This window comes from Scatophagus argus, chromosome 20, assembly GCF_020382885.2.
Source record: "Scatophagus argus isolate fScaArg1 chromosome 20, fScaArg1.pri, whole genome shotgun sequence".
NCBI classification, from domain to species: Eukaryota; Metazoa; Chordata; class Actinopteri; family Scatophagidae; genus Scatophagus; species Scatophagus argus.
In genome coordinates, this window is record NC_058512.1 from 19,054,538 (window position 1) to 19,070,599 (window position 16,062).

Consider the following 16,062-nt stretch of genomic DNA (forward strand, 5'->3'; position numbering starts at 1 on the left):
TTTCCAACAAGTTTTCTTTATTGTTATTTTTCATATAAAAAAAAAACAAAAAACAAAAAAAACAAGTCCACTATAAAGGTAAAGCAATTTTACAAAAGAAGAGAACAAAAAGCAACAGTACATACAATAAGATCATTCTCTGGAGTATGTTCAAGTTGAAAATCATTACGTAAAAGATATCATTGGTTCTTGTCAGCTTGTTTTTTTCCCCTCTTGACTACCCAACAACTCTCAGTAAAATAGAGGCTCCAGTCCGCTGACACAAATTCAATGTGAGGCACGGTGCAAACAGAAGTTAACAGTGGGAACAATTATTCCCTCATGCACAGAGAACAGTATGAACTACTTATGTTTGAGCATGCACATGAACACTGGTGCACGTTACTGGTAAGAACTGGTAATCGAGATCAGAATGCGGAGTACGGGCTAAAAATCAAACTTCCTGACTGATCTGGGCCACCGTCTGAAGGGCTGTCTGGACAGCAGTAACATTATCAAGGGGTTGCTGTAGTTTGATTTTACACACGCGCACTGCTTGTTTCAGTCAGGTAAAAAAACCACTAACATCACAGTATGAAGTAGTGTAAATAAACATTTTTTAAAAAGTGACTATGTAAGGTTTATTAAAGCCTCAGCCACCTAAGTCGAAATGTTCAAACCCTACACACAGGGGCTCACTCTGGTCACTCACTGGGGTATTATCCACTAATTAAGATCTGATGACCAAGGCCAGTTTGAATTGTATAGTTAATAAAATATTCAAATTAAACCAAAAAAATGGAAAAATGCCTATGACAACTTCCCAGAGCCCATTTTGACGAGTTCAAATGTCTTGTTTTGTCACATCAAGTCTGAAACACAAATATATTTAGCTTACAATGTTATATGACAAAGAAGAGCAGCAAATCCTCTCATCTGAGAAGCTGGAACAAAAATTTTGTTTGACTTATTTTTTTTTACTATTTTTACTAGCAAGAAAAAAAACAAAAAAACAACAACAGACACTTAGACCAAATTTACACTGAGTCACTTCATGCTACTCTAAATGCACCCAAGAGGCATTTCAGAAGTTGGAATGGTGGTAAATGCATCCATCTCACCAAGCCACTTAATTTATATTTACCCCTCCCACAGTGCAACTCTGTCAGTGTCGGTCTGTGGAAACTCTTAACACATCTACGGTCTGTCTCTTCTGTCCTCATGACAACAGCAGCTAAATCACAGACCTGTGATCTGACCAACAGAAACACATATGTGTGGCTGAGTTTCAATGAAATGTCTTTCATTTCATCTGGATTTAATCCAGATACAAGACACTTGAAATGACAAGTGGAAATGGGGCTTTGACTTGTCATAGTGAGGGAAAAAAAACACAAGTGTCATTAATATTCCTAATATTCCTTCATTCCTTGTCGCTCTGTCTGTCAGGCACTGTTAATGTCATAATGTCATCACCTGCGCTTCTCCATCGCTTTCCAATGTTTTCAGAATGTCTGCTGTGAAAGACAACTAGTGATGTTGATTAAGACTGATATATAAAATTTACAATCATCATATCATGCACATTTGCATATCAACTGTTTTAGATTTAACCATATTAGTGTTATTATAAAAACTATTTCTAGTTTATATCAAGTTTCATGTCTGTCAGGACATAATACTCTGTTAAATTGCAATAAAGCATTTGTGGAACCGAAACAAATCCTGTTCATTACTTTACTGATAATAATAATTGTGTAAGACATATATGATATTTTCTGAGACAACTATCATGCTGTCAAAACCTCAAACTGTTGCAACAATGATCAGAACATTATCTAACCTAGCCTGCTCAATCACAGCTAGTCATTCCAACAGAAATGCCGACCGCGGCAGACAGAGAAAACCTTCTGCAGATGTGATAATGATGTAAAGATTTTCAAATGATTGGTGTAAGAGCTGCCCTGATGATGTTACACTACTGTCCAGATCAGTTTAACAGTGCAAACGCATGGTGTCCATTCACTAACCATTCACATAGATACATCAATCTCAAGTCACTGCCAAGTGTCCTGGCCTGTGTGTGTGTGTAGCAGACATGAGCTAAACCTCCTTCAGTGACAAACGCTAGCTAACAGTGATGCTGGGTTGCCATGACTGCTGTGTTAAAGGCAGAGTGAAACATGATGACCTGTGTTGCAGAGGAATGCCTGGATGTGTGTGTGTTGTGTTGAGTTGGTGAGGTGCCCATGGAGACTGACCATACGTCTGTGAGTGCATCCATGCTCATGGGAAAATGTCCAGATCCTTCATCAATGCTTTAAGGATGACCTGTGTGTGTGTTTAGCTGATCATATCAGAGTAACAGGAGTCTCCAGAGGACACGTCATCTGACGCAGCTTCACGTCTCTTTCTACCAGGAAGGAGCGGTGTTGGCCAGTCGTCTCATACGCCTAGAAACACACGTTTTACTCACATTACTTCAAGAATTCTGTGGAAACTTGGAATGATCTGAGCACTGCTACTGTCAGCATAAACAAGACTAATATAGTTAAACAAGTCAAATAATATATGTAGAGAATGATAGAAAGCTTTGTCCCAATCACCTGGAGCTCAAAGTCATTAAAACTAATGAGCTTGTGGTGGACTACAACGCTTCAAACATGGAGGTTGCTGAAGATGTTTCACACACATCTTCAACCAAGCAGCACAGAAGATAGTCAGCACAATTTCAAGGGTGGACATGCAAAATTAGTGTCACCAGTTCATTATCTGACCAAATGTAAATTATGGTCCCAATCTGCCCTTCTGTTCCTGAGTTATGAAAAACATATTTATAAAAAACATTATGATGTCACAGTGAAGTTGACTTAATCACATAATCTCAACGCATAATTTTATCCTTGTGTGAAATGTTTAGGTTTAGAATTACCATAAGAATTCTTGACTTACAGCTAAAACATGTTTTATGAGGTCACAGTGATCTGTGATCACCAAAATATAATCAGTTCATCTTTTACTCCAACTGGATATTTGTGCCAAATTTGAAGAGGTGTTCCTCATATATATATATATATATATATATATATATATATATATATATATATATACATATATATATAATATAATAAATATAAAAACAACCACCAAAATCCATGTTCTCCTAGCAACGACGTAGCAACACTTAAATGAGAGTGTCTGTATTGTTTAAGATACCCTAAAAATGTGAACCTATCCTTTAATATACTGAGATTTGACCTCTGGTCATCTGTACTGGAACCAAAAGCTCTGTATCTCTGGATTTCTCACCTCACCAGCTTTCAGCAACATGCTTCTCATTTGACTACTATGCCATTTAGCTACAAGAATATCTTATTAATAATCAGGAAATCTGCAGCAGCAGACCAGTATTATGTTTTTCCATGGACATTATGTTTAAAAAAGACTATCCCTCACCAACCAGCAAGATATTGTAACGTCTTTTAAGTGTAATTTTAGCCACAGTTCTATTAAGTGTTGGCCCAACAAACCACAGGCAGCAACAGGTAGCACATACAGTAGATGGATGTTAAATCAATCCGTCCTTTATATATCTAACTGTCTCACCTTGTGTTCCTGTCTTGGTCTCGGATCTTCTTCTCCATTTCAGCATCTGTGAGGGTCTCCAGCAGGGGGCACCACTGGTCTGCATCGCCTGTGTTGCGGATGGCAATCTCTACAGTGGGGAGTGGGTTCTCACTGAGGGCAAATTACAACACCAACAGCCATCAGCCATAAAGCCTTAAATATAGACAGTTAGGGATAAGATGAATCCAGGTCAGACAGTTACCTGAAGGCATAGGTCCTCTGGTGCCAGCTGAGCTGACCACGAATGCTGTAAGCAATAGTGGTGACAAACTCCCCCCCCAAACCCAGCTCAGAGCACAGCTTCAGTGCAAAGGACTCCGGTGAGTTCTCCCTCTCTGACATGTCCCACTCAAACTGGTCCACCAGAGAAATGTTCCCCACGTGGATGTTTAGCTGAGGAATAAGACAAAGATTATATACATTCTCCGTGTTTTTTTTTTTTAGGAACTAGATACTACGATACCTTTGTGCGCGCAACACTACACTTTTCGACAAGACGACAAAGACCTTTGTAAAAAGCACAGTCTAAATGGGCTGGAGACTGCATATCTAACTCTAAAGCTAGATGTAAGGAAATTTTAAAATGTTTCTGTAATTCTTGTAAGAGAATTACAGAAACAAAACCTGTTCTAGTATTTCCCTATAAAGCTACCTGTAAGGAATTCCTTTGGTTCTTCACCCACCTTAATGATGACTCTCTGGTCTGCCTGCTCTTCTAGTATGCTGTCAGTTGGGTAGGACTCAATCTGCTGACGAATGGCTGAGGCAATTGCGGGAACAAAGGCCAGAGGATTCAGATCCAGGTCATCACATAAAATTTCTGCAAACATCTCTGGGGTCATCAGTTTTTCTGAGAGGAGGCAGATTGAGCAGGTTAGACAAAAATATAACATGAAATATCACTGCAGAAAAATTAGACAGGAGACAATGCTGTATATTGTAGATGTTGGCATGCTACCTAGTGCATATATTTACCATTCATGTTCCAAGTGAAGGCATCTCGCAGTTTCTGTCCATCTATCTCCATGTCTAGACGAATGGGAACCAATGCCTCTACCTGTGCTGCATTCTCATGAATCACTGCAGGGTCATGGTCATCAAAGCTGAGCGAGACACAAGGTGCAACAAAGCTCCATGTTGGATATTTATTGCTCACCCAAGCAATCCTTAATTCTCTTCTAGTGTGTTCTATAACACTCTTATTTTTGCTGATGGAAAATCATATTATTATCTACGGTATCTATCTATGCAAGGTGGCATAGTTGGGGGGCTGTTGTTAAGTGGGTGGCACCGGGAGGAGTGAGGGCTCAACTGCACTGAATCAGTTTGGGGGGGGGGGGGGGGGTAACCCCTGTGTTACAGGATGGTGTAAAGTAAGGTTGGAGTTGGAGAAGTCTGGCAGTCCTAGCTGAATTATATTGGACGTGATTTTTTTGCATTATTTACAACAAGACTCCTGTAATCTGTAACACATGTAGGCTGTTTCCTGTTACCTCCTGTATGAGTTTCAATTTCAATTTATTTATATAGCACCTTATACAATCAAAATTGCCTCTAGATGCTTTACAGAGACCCAGAGCCTGAACCCCCGAGCAAGCAGACAGTGGCAAGGAAAAACTCCCTTTTAACAGGAAGAAACCTTGAGCAGGACCCGACTCACAAGGGAGAACTATCATGGGCAGATGTTGATAGAGTTTGTTGATTTGAGCCGTCTTTGATTTTTTTTAAGTTTTATGTTGCTGTCGTTTAGATATGTTTTATTGTCATTGTTCTTATGGAAAATAAGAACATCCAATAACTAAAGTGTAAAGTGTAGGCAACAAATGTACAACAGAAACAGTCACAACAAACTATAATATTCATTCAAATTCATTGCAGGGTTGCTATATTTCATTAAATCTATTTGATATGAGGGCAGGATGCAGAACTTGTGCCATACTGATGCACTTTTTGCTTTCCTTGTAAAAAACAAATGGCTTCCTCACCACAGGGGGAACGTTCTTTTCTTGTCGCGGCCCATTCGGTTGCGGTTGATGGTGGTGGAGCAAGGCACAGCATCCAGATGGTGAGAGCTGTTGGGCAGCGTGGGAACCCACTGACTGCTTCTCTTTGCCTTCTGCTCCCTGTGCAGGAAGGAGAAAAAAACACAAGGTTAAGATGGGTATGGAAGCTACTGAGTGCTGCACTTTCGTTAGGGGATTCCAACAAAAAGATCAAGATAAAGTTCCTATATGGGTTAAGCTACAAAAACACCAGATCCTACATTTCTCATTTCTGTTGCAGTAAAGAAAAAAAAACAACCACAAAAACATCAGCATCTGAAATTACCTGAGGTAAGCTGGGGGCTCTGTGCTGATGGACACCGCCTTGTATTTCTCATCATTACCCTCGAAGATCTCTTCACATTCCGATGCCTTCAGGAGAGTAACACTAGTGGCTACAGATGGGCAATGGGCGAGAAAACAAAGACCCGTATCAGCTTGAGCGGTAAAGCGCATGTGGGCTAATAGTTGTAACTGCTGTTGTCTTATCTCTGCTGCTGGAGGGCTCTCAAATTAGGGATGAATCAATGAAACCAATGAAAACAAAAGATGTGATCTAATGAGTGAAGTAGGAGCACGTCGTGAAGCTGAGTGGGATCACGGGAGTTGTCATCGTCGATGTCGACAACCACCATTACTGATGAAAATTTATCTGTGGTTTCTGAGCTACATCGTTCTTATATGAGTTGATGAGAATACATGAGTTTTAGTCACAGTTCAGTTACGTTCAGTCACATTCGCCGACTTCCTTCCTCACCCTCTGACTCTGCTGGATGTTATAGCCAAAGGCGACATAATGAAATGCACTGAGCTTGAATGAAAAAAAAACTCAACAAAATAAAGAGTTGGGTGGCTTTTAGACATTTTAAGGTGGAAATATTACACATTATATCCTGATTATAACACAAGACGTTACAGTTGTTTTAAAGCCTATTTAATTGTATAAATTTTACTTGAGATAACAATAGGCACACCACTCACCATGTGATGATGCTACAATTTTCTTCCTCTCCTCCACTGAGGCCAGCCTCCTCCATAAAGATGGATATCTTTTATACAGAGAGCCTCTGAACATACGCAAATAGTTTCCAACCTGGAGAGCAGAATGCAGAGCTTTGTGGAAAGAGAAAACTTTTCGTGATCTTTTGGTGTTAGCATTTTATTCGTTAGCGCTAACAGAGAGAGAAAATCATGAAAGCCCCTCTTTCTCATGCAGCAAGGGTCCTCAGCCTTGATTGTTACCACCTGGCAATCTGTCTTACAGAACAATGAAAGCTGGCTACACTGAATTACTATGTGCAGTGTTTTGAAAGATGTAGAATTGCAGTACAATTCTGAAAAATGAAATAACTTAGTGCTGAAGTCTTTTCTGTAGCAGCAACTTTCCTTCTCTTATCCTTGCATGCTTTGCACCCTCTATATCCTGTTTGCTGCTGTAACATTGTAATTTTCCAGTTAAGGGACTAATAAAGGATTATCTTATCTTAACTTTGACAGCAGGTACAAACTTGATTTTAAGTAGACAGGCCAGTTTTACACATGTGGACACTAAGATTGCTCTCTCTCTCCGTCTTCCTAAAACTACTCAAGCTCTGGTAAGATTCAAGAGGAGGGTTCATGAGGATTGTTGTGTTGCTGGAACTGAAATCTTCTCCTGAGGTGAAGTTCTCTTGCAGACTTCATTGAATCTGGATTTTCCTGTATTTTTTTGACATTACATAACCCTTCATTTAGCAGACGCTTTTATCCTAAGCAAGAATAAGTAACAAGAAGTTTCAGTACAATAGAATTAGACTAAAGCAATAAGAGCTAAATTATAATAATAATTAAAGGTCCTTAAGTGGAAAAGCAAGAGTAGAAAGCAGGAGAACATGAGAGAGTGGAGGGGTGTTAGAGGGTTAGGGTTGTTAGGAGAGAAGGTGCAGTTGGAACAGATGAGTTTTCATTCATTTCGCTGCAAAAACCAGACCCTGTCCCTAGACAACCCTCCCAGAGCCTGCTGCACGGAAGCTTCACCACACTTCATGGTACTTTGGTGTATGTCAGACATAGCAAATGAGTTTTAAGGGTCAAAAAACTAAACTTTGGTCTCGACAAACCAAAGAAACTCTTGTTCCCCAGTCTCTTACATGCAATCTGGTCTAGAGAGTCACAAAACGAACACTCACGCAAGCAGTTAGGGATTTACATAAATACTTTACAGTTCACATTGCATGAATAACAAAAGCCCCATGTCCTGGTACTTTACTTTGTCTGGTCTTTGTAAAACAGCCAATTAACTACTTAGTCATAAGTTAAACAGTTAACTAATGGCTGTAGTCATTTTTACTTTTTTTCAAAATAAGACAAAACGTAAAATTGACATGTTAAATTATCAGACGACTGAGGGTGACATTTAACTCGCATATTAAGCACACATTTAAACACAGTATATAATAAGCATATAAGGTCTCTTAATGCTTCAGCACAACTAACGTTATCCTCTAAAAAAAAGTTAGAAGAAAACAGCAAAAGCTGTAGGGTGGGCTGTTATTTCTTTGATATGCAACAGCATATACTGTATATGACTTGTGGGTTGTTGGCCCGACTTTATCCTGTCATATCCCGTTCTGCGATTTTAGTGATTTCTTTGTTTATGAATCCATAAATTGGGCTCGTTAGCATGCTAGCATCAACTAGGCAGAAGAATGGGCAACTGAGGCTATCTTTAGGCAGCATAGCACTGAATGTTACCAAATAAATTGTCACATACCTCTGACCCAACCATGTAAAAGTCCCCATCTTGTTCTAACTGAAATTTCACTGGCTTCTGGCCAAACGTTTTACTCAAAGCCAATTGCATCTTTACGCAGTCGCTAACTAGCTAACTACAAGCAGCCCTCTCTGCTTCAGATGTATTCGCGACCCACGATAAAGATCGGAGATCAGTCGCAAATCGGAATCGGAAACCAGTGTACTGTTAATTAAAACGTTCACATAAGGCTTTTGAATTTAAAAACACTGATCTGAGCATGTCTGCTCCATAGGTTTAAACAAAATAAAGAGAAGACGAAATTAAATGGAAACTAGAACCATTGCTCTCCACGTCCACCTTTGGAAATTACATTGAAGAACAATGCGTGTTTCTTCCCGAATACAGTGAACGTTCCATTGCAAGAATGAGGAAGCCACTCTTCATCCCTCCTCATTCGTTTCTAGGTAGAGGAACAATTTCCAAAGCCCATTATCGCCCCCTCCTGATTGAACGTGAAAGATATGATAGATTTTTTCTTTGTCTGCCAAGATTTTCCAGTATTGCCACCTCAGTGAGAATTAGTCAAAATTTCTTGTAAATTTCAAGCTCTGTATTACAATAACATGTACTGTTTATTTGGATCAAAACACTTGAAAATTTGGGGCTTTAAATTCATTAAACATAGTGCTTACTTTGTTTTCAAAACTGGAGGTAAAACAGCACCCCACCTCACTTATATTAATAGTTTTAGTGGCATATGTGTGCAATAAAAGTCTAGTGTGTGTTGTTAAATCTAGAGACAGCAGTGGTGCATTAAATATATACGTTACCATGTAACGTGCCACATAAAATAATTATGTATTGTCCAAAAAGCGTAGACATAAAATATTCTTGCTAACACAAATTTTTGAGGATATTCATTAAATCTGCCTCTTCATTTTATTAGATCATTACTTTGTATCACAAGGAAAAGTTCTCAGGAATTAGATGTATGAATGTCAACATGATCTTGAAATACAGCCCATTATGTTGATTACAGCTGGGCTTGTTTAACATCACTTCTAAGGGCGTGTGAAAATTAATTTCTATCTGTAACAGTGAAATCCAACTCCATTTGTATAGCACTTAAGATAATTTAAAAAATGTAAAACAGTAGAACACAATACAAAAAAACATCTTTGTTACAGTTCATTACTCATCTCAGCCCACACAACATTTACAGATTATTAGAAGTTCAATTTAATGCCCAAGAAGGGTTTGCTTTGATCCAATGCAAGCATCAATCAACAAATCTTTTCAATCCTTCTCTCAATTTAACATGTGCTGCCACAACTCCAAACTTATTATCTCATCTTATCAGTGAATGTAGGCCAGACATTATTGCCAATTTAAAATCTGTCCCGCAAATGCTGCTAGGCTAGTAAGCCAGTTGACACGATAACATAAAAAATAAATTAAAAAAAAGTATAAATGTGTTCAAAATCAGCCAAATGTATTGTTATGCAAAATAATATGCAACACCTGCAACTGCCTTTTTTTGACAAGTAAATTGTGTGCTGTGATTGTGTATTACCTTGGAATAATGTGATATAAGGCTGTTTATATCAAAAAACTTAAAACTTAACCCAGCTGAACATGGATGAAAAACTGGACTACGAAGGGAAAAAAATGGTAGAGATCTTGATATCTGTATGTTGCAATGCCCTGTTGTGTAAAGGGATGAATTAACAACATCCTGTCAACATACAAATGTTAATATTATGAATCACTTCCTCTAATCATTTTTGGTTTCATGAAGTACTACAGTTCAAAGAGATGAAACCAAAGCATCATTTGCCACACACATTTATTTTTTAAAAAAGTGAAATGAAAAAAAAAATGCACTTGCCATCTGAATAAATTCATTTTGATAATATTTTACTGTTATCATTTTTTTCCTCTCTCTCTCATACAAGAGTTATTGTATGTCAACATTTTTCTCTGAGATGAAGACAAACAGCCTAAAGGCTCACCATCCAAAGTTCCATCCGAAGCTTGCGTTCTGTCAAATAGTCTTAGAGCGACGATCTGGCATCAAGAAGAGTTTCTGAGGATGATTTAAGCCCATATACAAAGACAACAGACGGTTATCTCCAAACCAGTTCTGGTTGTTTGGCATTTTTTCCATCCAGAACCAAACAAACATGTCAAAAACTAAGACCATGTTTGTCCCCTTCATCTCTCTTAGGGAAAGTCATTTGGAAGTGATCTGATCTGGGGCATATTTAACCTCCAAGGCGCTGCCCCTCTCCCCAGGCAAAGCCTCCTGGGCGCTCCTCAGGCAGGGGGTTGTAGTTGGCATCTTCCTCTGCAGTGTCAAACAGCATCTTTCTGCGAGAGAGACGCCGGGAAGGAGGATGAGGGGAATTTCTCATAATAAACACACAGACACACACCAACATGTCTTTATCGTGAATGTTCTTTACCGTGAGTGAAGACGCAATGCTCGCAAAGGCCAAAGAAAACTGTGGGGCACTACCGCAAAAATGTTCGGAACAACAAACCTAACACTTAAAACACCATCACCCAACTGAACGTGCCCAGTTTGAAGAAACTAGCTACAGCTAAAGCTAGCCAGAGCTCGGTGCCAGACACAAGCCAGCAGCTTCTCCTATCTTTCCTGGGTATGAACGGTGGAAAGACCAAAGTAATTATGATGAAAATGATGGAATTCATTTCATGCTCCTGGATGAACGGGGGGGGGGGGGGTGTTAAAGGGGCAACTTATCAACGCAATCAGCAGTAGTAACAGTAGTAATTGCTAACGGTAAGTTTGGCATATTTTCAATGGACCCAATTCGCCTAGCAAATACATGAGAATAATCTATATTATTCTCAATTAATCTAAGAGGCAGGCTAATGTGGAGCTGAAACTCTCACACCCCAAAGTTTAAGTCTACTCTCCCCTACAGGTAAACCATTCATTCCTACTCTTTGGTGTGGTGCATGTCAGTCTTGTTGTATTCCACATAGCTGTCAGAGGACACTAGAGACTCACATGATAGATGGGGTCTTCAGCCACCTTCCACCACCTGGCTGGTTCGGGAAAACGTCCTCCAGAAAGAAGTACACATGACCAACAGCAATACCTCAAAAAAAGGGGGAGGGGGGAACCATTATAACACATGTACTATTGATTCATTCACTCATTCATGTGCTGCAATGAACACATTACCCCCCGTTGGCTAAATACTAAATAATGACTGCAGATGATAGCAGTAGGTAGGTACCTAAAAGATCCACAATGATGGAGTTGCCCAGCAGAAGTGAGAATCCCATCAGCACCCAGGGCAGGAAGGGAGCCTGGAAATTCAGAAGGCCAAAGAAGTTCATGCGAACGTTTGGGTTTCGCCGACTCCACACGTACACCAGCATGATAGTGAAGGCTTGGCCCAGAAAAACCAGGCTCACAAAAGTGCCAAATATCTGAATTCTCGGTTAAGAACATGGCCAATAAATGAAGTCCACTGACTCTGGATACAAGGGACAAACCGGTTAGCGCGCGAACTGAGCGATGCTGCTGCCAAAACTGCTGCTCTTTAATAGGTTCTCACAAACATGCAATTTTTTACTCAGCGGTGGAAAGTAACTAAGTATATTTAGTCAAGTAGAGTACTTTAAGAATGTACTTAACTTGTGTATTTCTTTGATTCAACTTTATACTTTCACTCACTACTCCTCTACAATTATTTGCCAGCTTTGGTTATTAGTTGTTTTTCAGATTACGATTTTACACAATTGATAATATAGCAAGCTTTTAAGATACGCAAGATTAAACAAGTGATTCTCAACCTTTTTGGCCTCCGAGTCTTACAAAAAAAAAAAAGCATTGTATGATCATTGTCACATGATTTCATTTAATTAAATGTGGCAATACTTTCATATTTTAAATATATTTTGCTACTAATATATAGGTTGTATTTTTTATGCATATGCATAACTTATACTTGGAATGCAACATTTTTACATTACCCAATTGAAACTTTTACTGAAGTAAGGAATCTGAATACTTCTTGCATTAGTGGTCTTAGGCCAGTTACATTGTGCTGTTGACAGTAATGAGACTGAAAAGTGGCTGATGGTTGCTGGTCTTGTTCAAGTGGTATATGCTGATTCTGAATTGTAATAATACTATTACAATACTACTGTCCAGTGACATGTACTGACATATAATATGTCACTGCTAAAATGATACTACAGTGTGTGACATGCTGACATATGATGATTCTTACTGACAAACACTGCTGCTGTGGTAACAATCTATGTAAGAAATGGTAAATGGTATACCACTACATTAAATAACGTAGCTAACGCGTTATTGGTCAAACCTTTTTGAGGAATACGTTCACTTTGCTGGGCATACAGGGTTAATATGTAGCCTCAGCTCAGCTCATCTTGCGGCTAAGCTTTGCTGAAGTCTGAAGTTCAATGAAGAAATAAAAAAATATATCAGTAAAATACTAAATTCCTTTGAATATGCTATAAAAGAATGAACATTTTATCTGTATTTAATATTATGGTAAAACCAAAAGGTTGTTAAGCAGAAATTTTTCATTACCTGCTTGTGAAAACGGTCAGAATTTGTGTGGTATTTGTTATTCAGAGGTTTTCCTTGACAAATAATTGAAACACTGTGTATTAGCATGCATACAAAGACACAAATACACAATGTAGCACCCCGTAACTCTCTCACTCAGCTGACTTCACTCAGATAAGCCTCTCCAGAAAAAAAACCAAAACAAAAAAAAACCAAACAAAAACAATTGTGGAAGTCAAATTATTTAAAAAAAAAGATTCACTGTTGACTAAACTGAATCTGGTACAGCAAATTAGCAACTGGTCACTGGTTAATTACCTGTAAGTTAGAATGATTTTTTTTAATGGCACATTCATAAGAAGGATACAGTCATCAGAAGCCCACCAAAGAGGAACATGAAGACGAAGTCAGCCGTGCGTCCCCTGAAAGAGCCCTCCTCTAGCATGCGACAGTATCTGTACCTGAAAGCAAACGGTTAAGAAAGTACACACAGAAATTCTGGACCGTGGACCATTTCACAGATCTTATCACCAACAACTAAATACTACCAAGTCATACGTGGCAATCGTTTACAGTATCTTACAGAACCATTTTAGTGTAAAGTTTCATCCCATCTCTGAAACCACATACAGGTTCCCTTGTGAAAGTGAAAGTATGCAAAATCACTTCACATGCTGGATGAAGCGAGACTTGGAACCGAGAAGGATACAGAAAAATCATATTGAACAGGAAATTGAAGCCAACTGGGCCGAAAAACAGGAAGTTGGTTATTAGTCGCCATACCTAAGGAGAAAAAACACACAGAGAGAGGGAGAGAGAGAGTAGGATAAATAAATCCAGGTAATTTCCTTGATTAAAAAGCAAGCTGCATGCTACCAGTGACTAGAAGTTTTTTTTGTTTTTTTTTCAGTGGTTCAGTGTCAATCCAGCCTGGTGATGTGAGGAAGACCACATTACATATGGATGAATCAGGCTCAGAAAAGTCTATATCAGAAACCTGATTCACTGTGTGAAGAAAAATAAAAACATATGAGAACTTCATCTACTTGATGTTAACCATGATAGAAAAACCTGGTCTGCTATGTTCAGGTGGGTGGTGTATGTCAAAGAACATCCATGATTGCCAGAACCCAAGGTTTCTCCGCAGAACATTGCATTGTAAACCTTTAATACAATTAAACAATTAATTTTATTCAATTCACCTGTCAGTGGTTTTAATGTTGCAGCTGACTGGAGTGTGTATGCTGTAGCAGACCAAAAAAAAATATATATTACAGCTGGATGTTCTGGTTAACTAAATTGGTAACCAAGAATGAAGGTGAGCAGTGGGTCAGATTACCCACCTGGTAATTCCTTAGAATCAAATCCGGATTGAAGTATAGCTGAAATGGTGTGATGATTTCCAGTTGCTGTGAGAGAAAACACAACAAAGATTACACAGATCTTAAAGATGCCAATGATAATAAACATCACAAAATGATCCAGCATTGACAAGCAGAGCATTTTTTTTCACTTTATTTAAACTAGTCATTCTTGGATGATAAATTCCATATATGGAAACAGTTTATCCCACAGCGTACATATGTGGTGTTTTATTTTGAGGCTTGCAAATAAAGTGATTTATCCCACACACACACATAAACAAAGAATATGGCATTTACTTGACACAACAATAACAGTGTATTTGAATGTAAAACTGCATTTATTGTGTTGTTAATTAAGATACATATAACATGCCTATGCATTGTCTTTCAGGCTGTATTTAACTGTCAATAATAATGCAATGCATAATCCTTCCAGGGGCGTTAAAGACTTTGGCTGTATCCTGGGCTGTACCAGGATCTACCTCGTCATACCTTCTTCGCTTCCATGACTGCTGGGAAATAAAGACATGTGTCGTTCATTCATTTGGCCACCTCAGCCAAACCCCTTGGCTGACTGATGATGCATATGTAATAAAAATAATCAAATTGGTTAAAACACGCCGGTTTATCATGGTAGCGACATTATGTTAAATTTTATGAAACAAGTCTGGATTAGTCGGTCTTTGAGAGGACTTTAGCATTCCCTCTACACACAACAGTCTATGGTTAGCTGTTATGTGACAGCAGCAGCAAGACAATCCAGCTGTGTCTTGTCAGCTAACTGCAAACGAAACCAAGTGTGCGCTTACAGCTTTGGCTCCACGGTTAAAATTAAGCCAAGGCATCAGCCACACGTAGCTACGCTTTAAGGTTTTCAGTGACTTGGACAAGTGAATTAAAATTCGGGGTAACCAGGTTGAGACACGTATCCCTCTCACAGGTGCTGTAGCTAAACCATCGACGAGTTGACGGCGTTATGCTATTTAACGTTTTATTAAGCGGCACCAAGCCGTATCCTAGCCAAAACAGTGATTATCTGAGTTTGTCTTACCACTGCAGCAGTTGTGAGGACACAAGCGGTTGTATATGCCCTGGTAACAACAGGAATCTGGAAGTACTCCTGTTGTAGTGTCTGGTAAGCCATTTTGGACAGACTGAAAGCTTCCGGCACTTTCTTGACACGTCATTCCCCAAAGTGGAAAATGTTGCGTTCATGCGCGTAGGACAAATCTGTGTTCACCGCTATTCCTTTAAATCGACATACAGACTTGTTCGGGCATTTCCTGCATTTCAGGGAGAGCTTACGTAGTTGGTTATTTTATTCTTCTTGAATGGAGGTGTTAAAAACATGCCTCTGAAAACACCACAATAAACTATACGTTTATTTTTTGTATCCCAAACGTTTGCCATAATCAACTCAGCTAGGGCTGATTACAAAGATACAAACTAATGTTGAAAAGCGAAATTAAAAAATTAAGTAGACTGACAAATCTTTTCATATTCAGATTACCATGCAAACTGTTAACCAAGTCTGCATATAAAAACACACACTGTCTTTTTGCATAGTGATTCATAGCGATTCTTTGCATAGTGATTGCATAATGTCATGCAAATTGAATATATGCATTAATCTAGTTGTGGTGATTTCCTGGGGAAAAAAGTACAAAATTCTAATAAGTCAAGCTTTATGGATGACTTGTAAGTCTTAGCTAATATCTTTATTACTGATACATTTTTTTT

At 38.8% G+C, this 16,062-nt stretch overlaps 2 protein-coding genes across 2 annotated transcripts; both read right to left on the reverse strand.

Annotated features, from left to right (window-relative positions):
- On the reverse strand, positions 1-8,716 carry smarcb1b (SWI/SNF related, matrix associated, actin dependent regulator of chromatin, subfamily b, member 1b). Its single transcript, XM_046375637.1, has 9 exons — positions 8,401-8,716; positions 6,630-6,741; positions 5,935-6,043; positions 5,592-5,729; positions 4,582-4,709; positions 4,290-4,456; positions 3,809-3,999; positions 3,586-3,717; positions 1-2,432 (listed from the first exon to the last, which is right to left on the reverse strand). The coding sequence occupies exons 1-9, from the start codon at positions 8,488-8,490 to the stop codon at positions 2,393-2,395; spliced, it is 1,107 nt and encodes a 368-aa protein (XP_046231593.1). The 5' UTR covers positions 8,491-8,716; the 3' UTR covers positions 1-2,392.
- A 570-nt stretch (positions 8,717-9,286) lies between these two features.
- derl2 (derlin 2) lies at positions 9,287-15,531 on the reverse strand. Its single transcript, XM_046375825.1, has 7 exons — positions 15,374-15,531; positions 14,302-14,367; positions 13,668-13,741; positions 13,326-13,419; positions 11,652-11,847; positions 11,420-11,510; positions 9,287-10,752 (listed from the first exon to the last, which is right to left on the reverse strand). Exons 1-7 carry the CDS (start codon positions 15,464-15,466, stop codon positions 10,647-10,649), a joined length of 720 nt encoding a protein of 239 aa, XP_046231781.1. The 5' UTR covers positions 15,467-15,531; the 3' UTR covers positions 9,287-10,646.
- Between the last annotated feature and the right edge of the window lie 531 nt (positions 15,532-16,062).

Bases quoted from the DNA above. Each gene is read 5' to 3' on its own strand.
- smarcb1b (XM_046375637.1), bottom strand. From the start codon at position 8,490: ATGCAATTGGCTTTGAGTAAAACGTTTGGCCAGAAGCCAGTGAAATTT. The intron at 6,742-8,400 runs GTATGTGACAAT...TCTGCTCTCCAG, and splicing joins TTTACATGGTTGGGTCAGAG to GTTGGAAACTATTTGCGTAT. The intron at 6,044-6,629 runs GTGAGTGGTGTG...GCCCATCTGTAG, and splicing joins AATTGTAGCATCATCACATG to CCACTAGTGTTACTCTCCTG.
- derl2 (XM_046375825.1), bottom strand. From the start codon at position 15,466: ATGGCTTACCAGACACTACAACAGGAGTACTTCCAGATTCCTGTTGTT. The intron at 13,420-13,667 runs GTATCCTTCTCG...GTTTGCTTTCAG, and splicing joins CTGTTCAATATGATTTTTCT to GTACAGATACTGTCGCATGC. The intron at 10,753-11,419 runs GTGAGTCTCTAG...TCTCTCTCGCAG, and splicing joins CTGAAGACCCCATCTATCAT to AAAGATGCTGTTTGACACTG.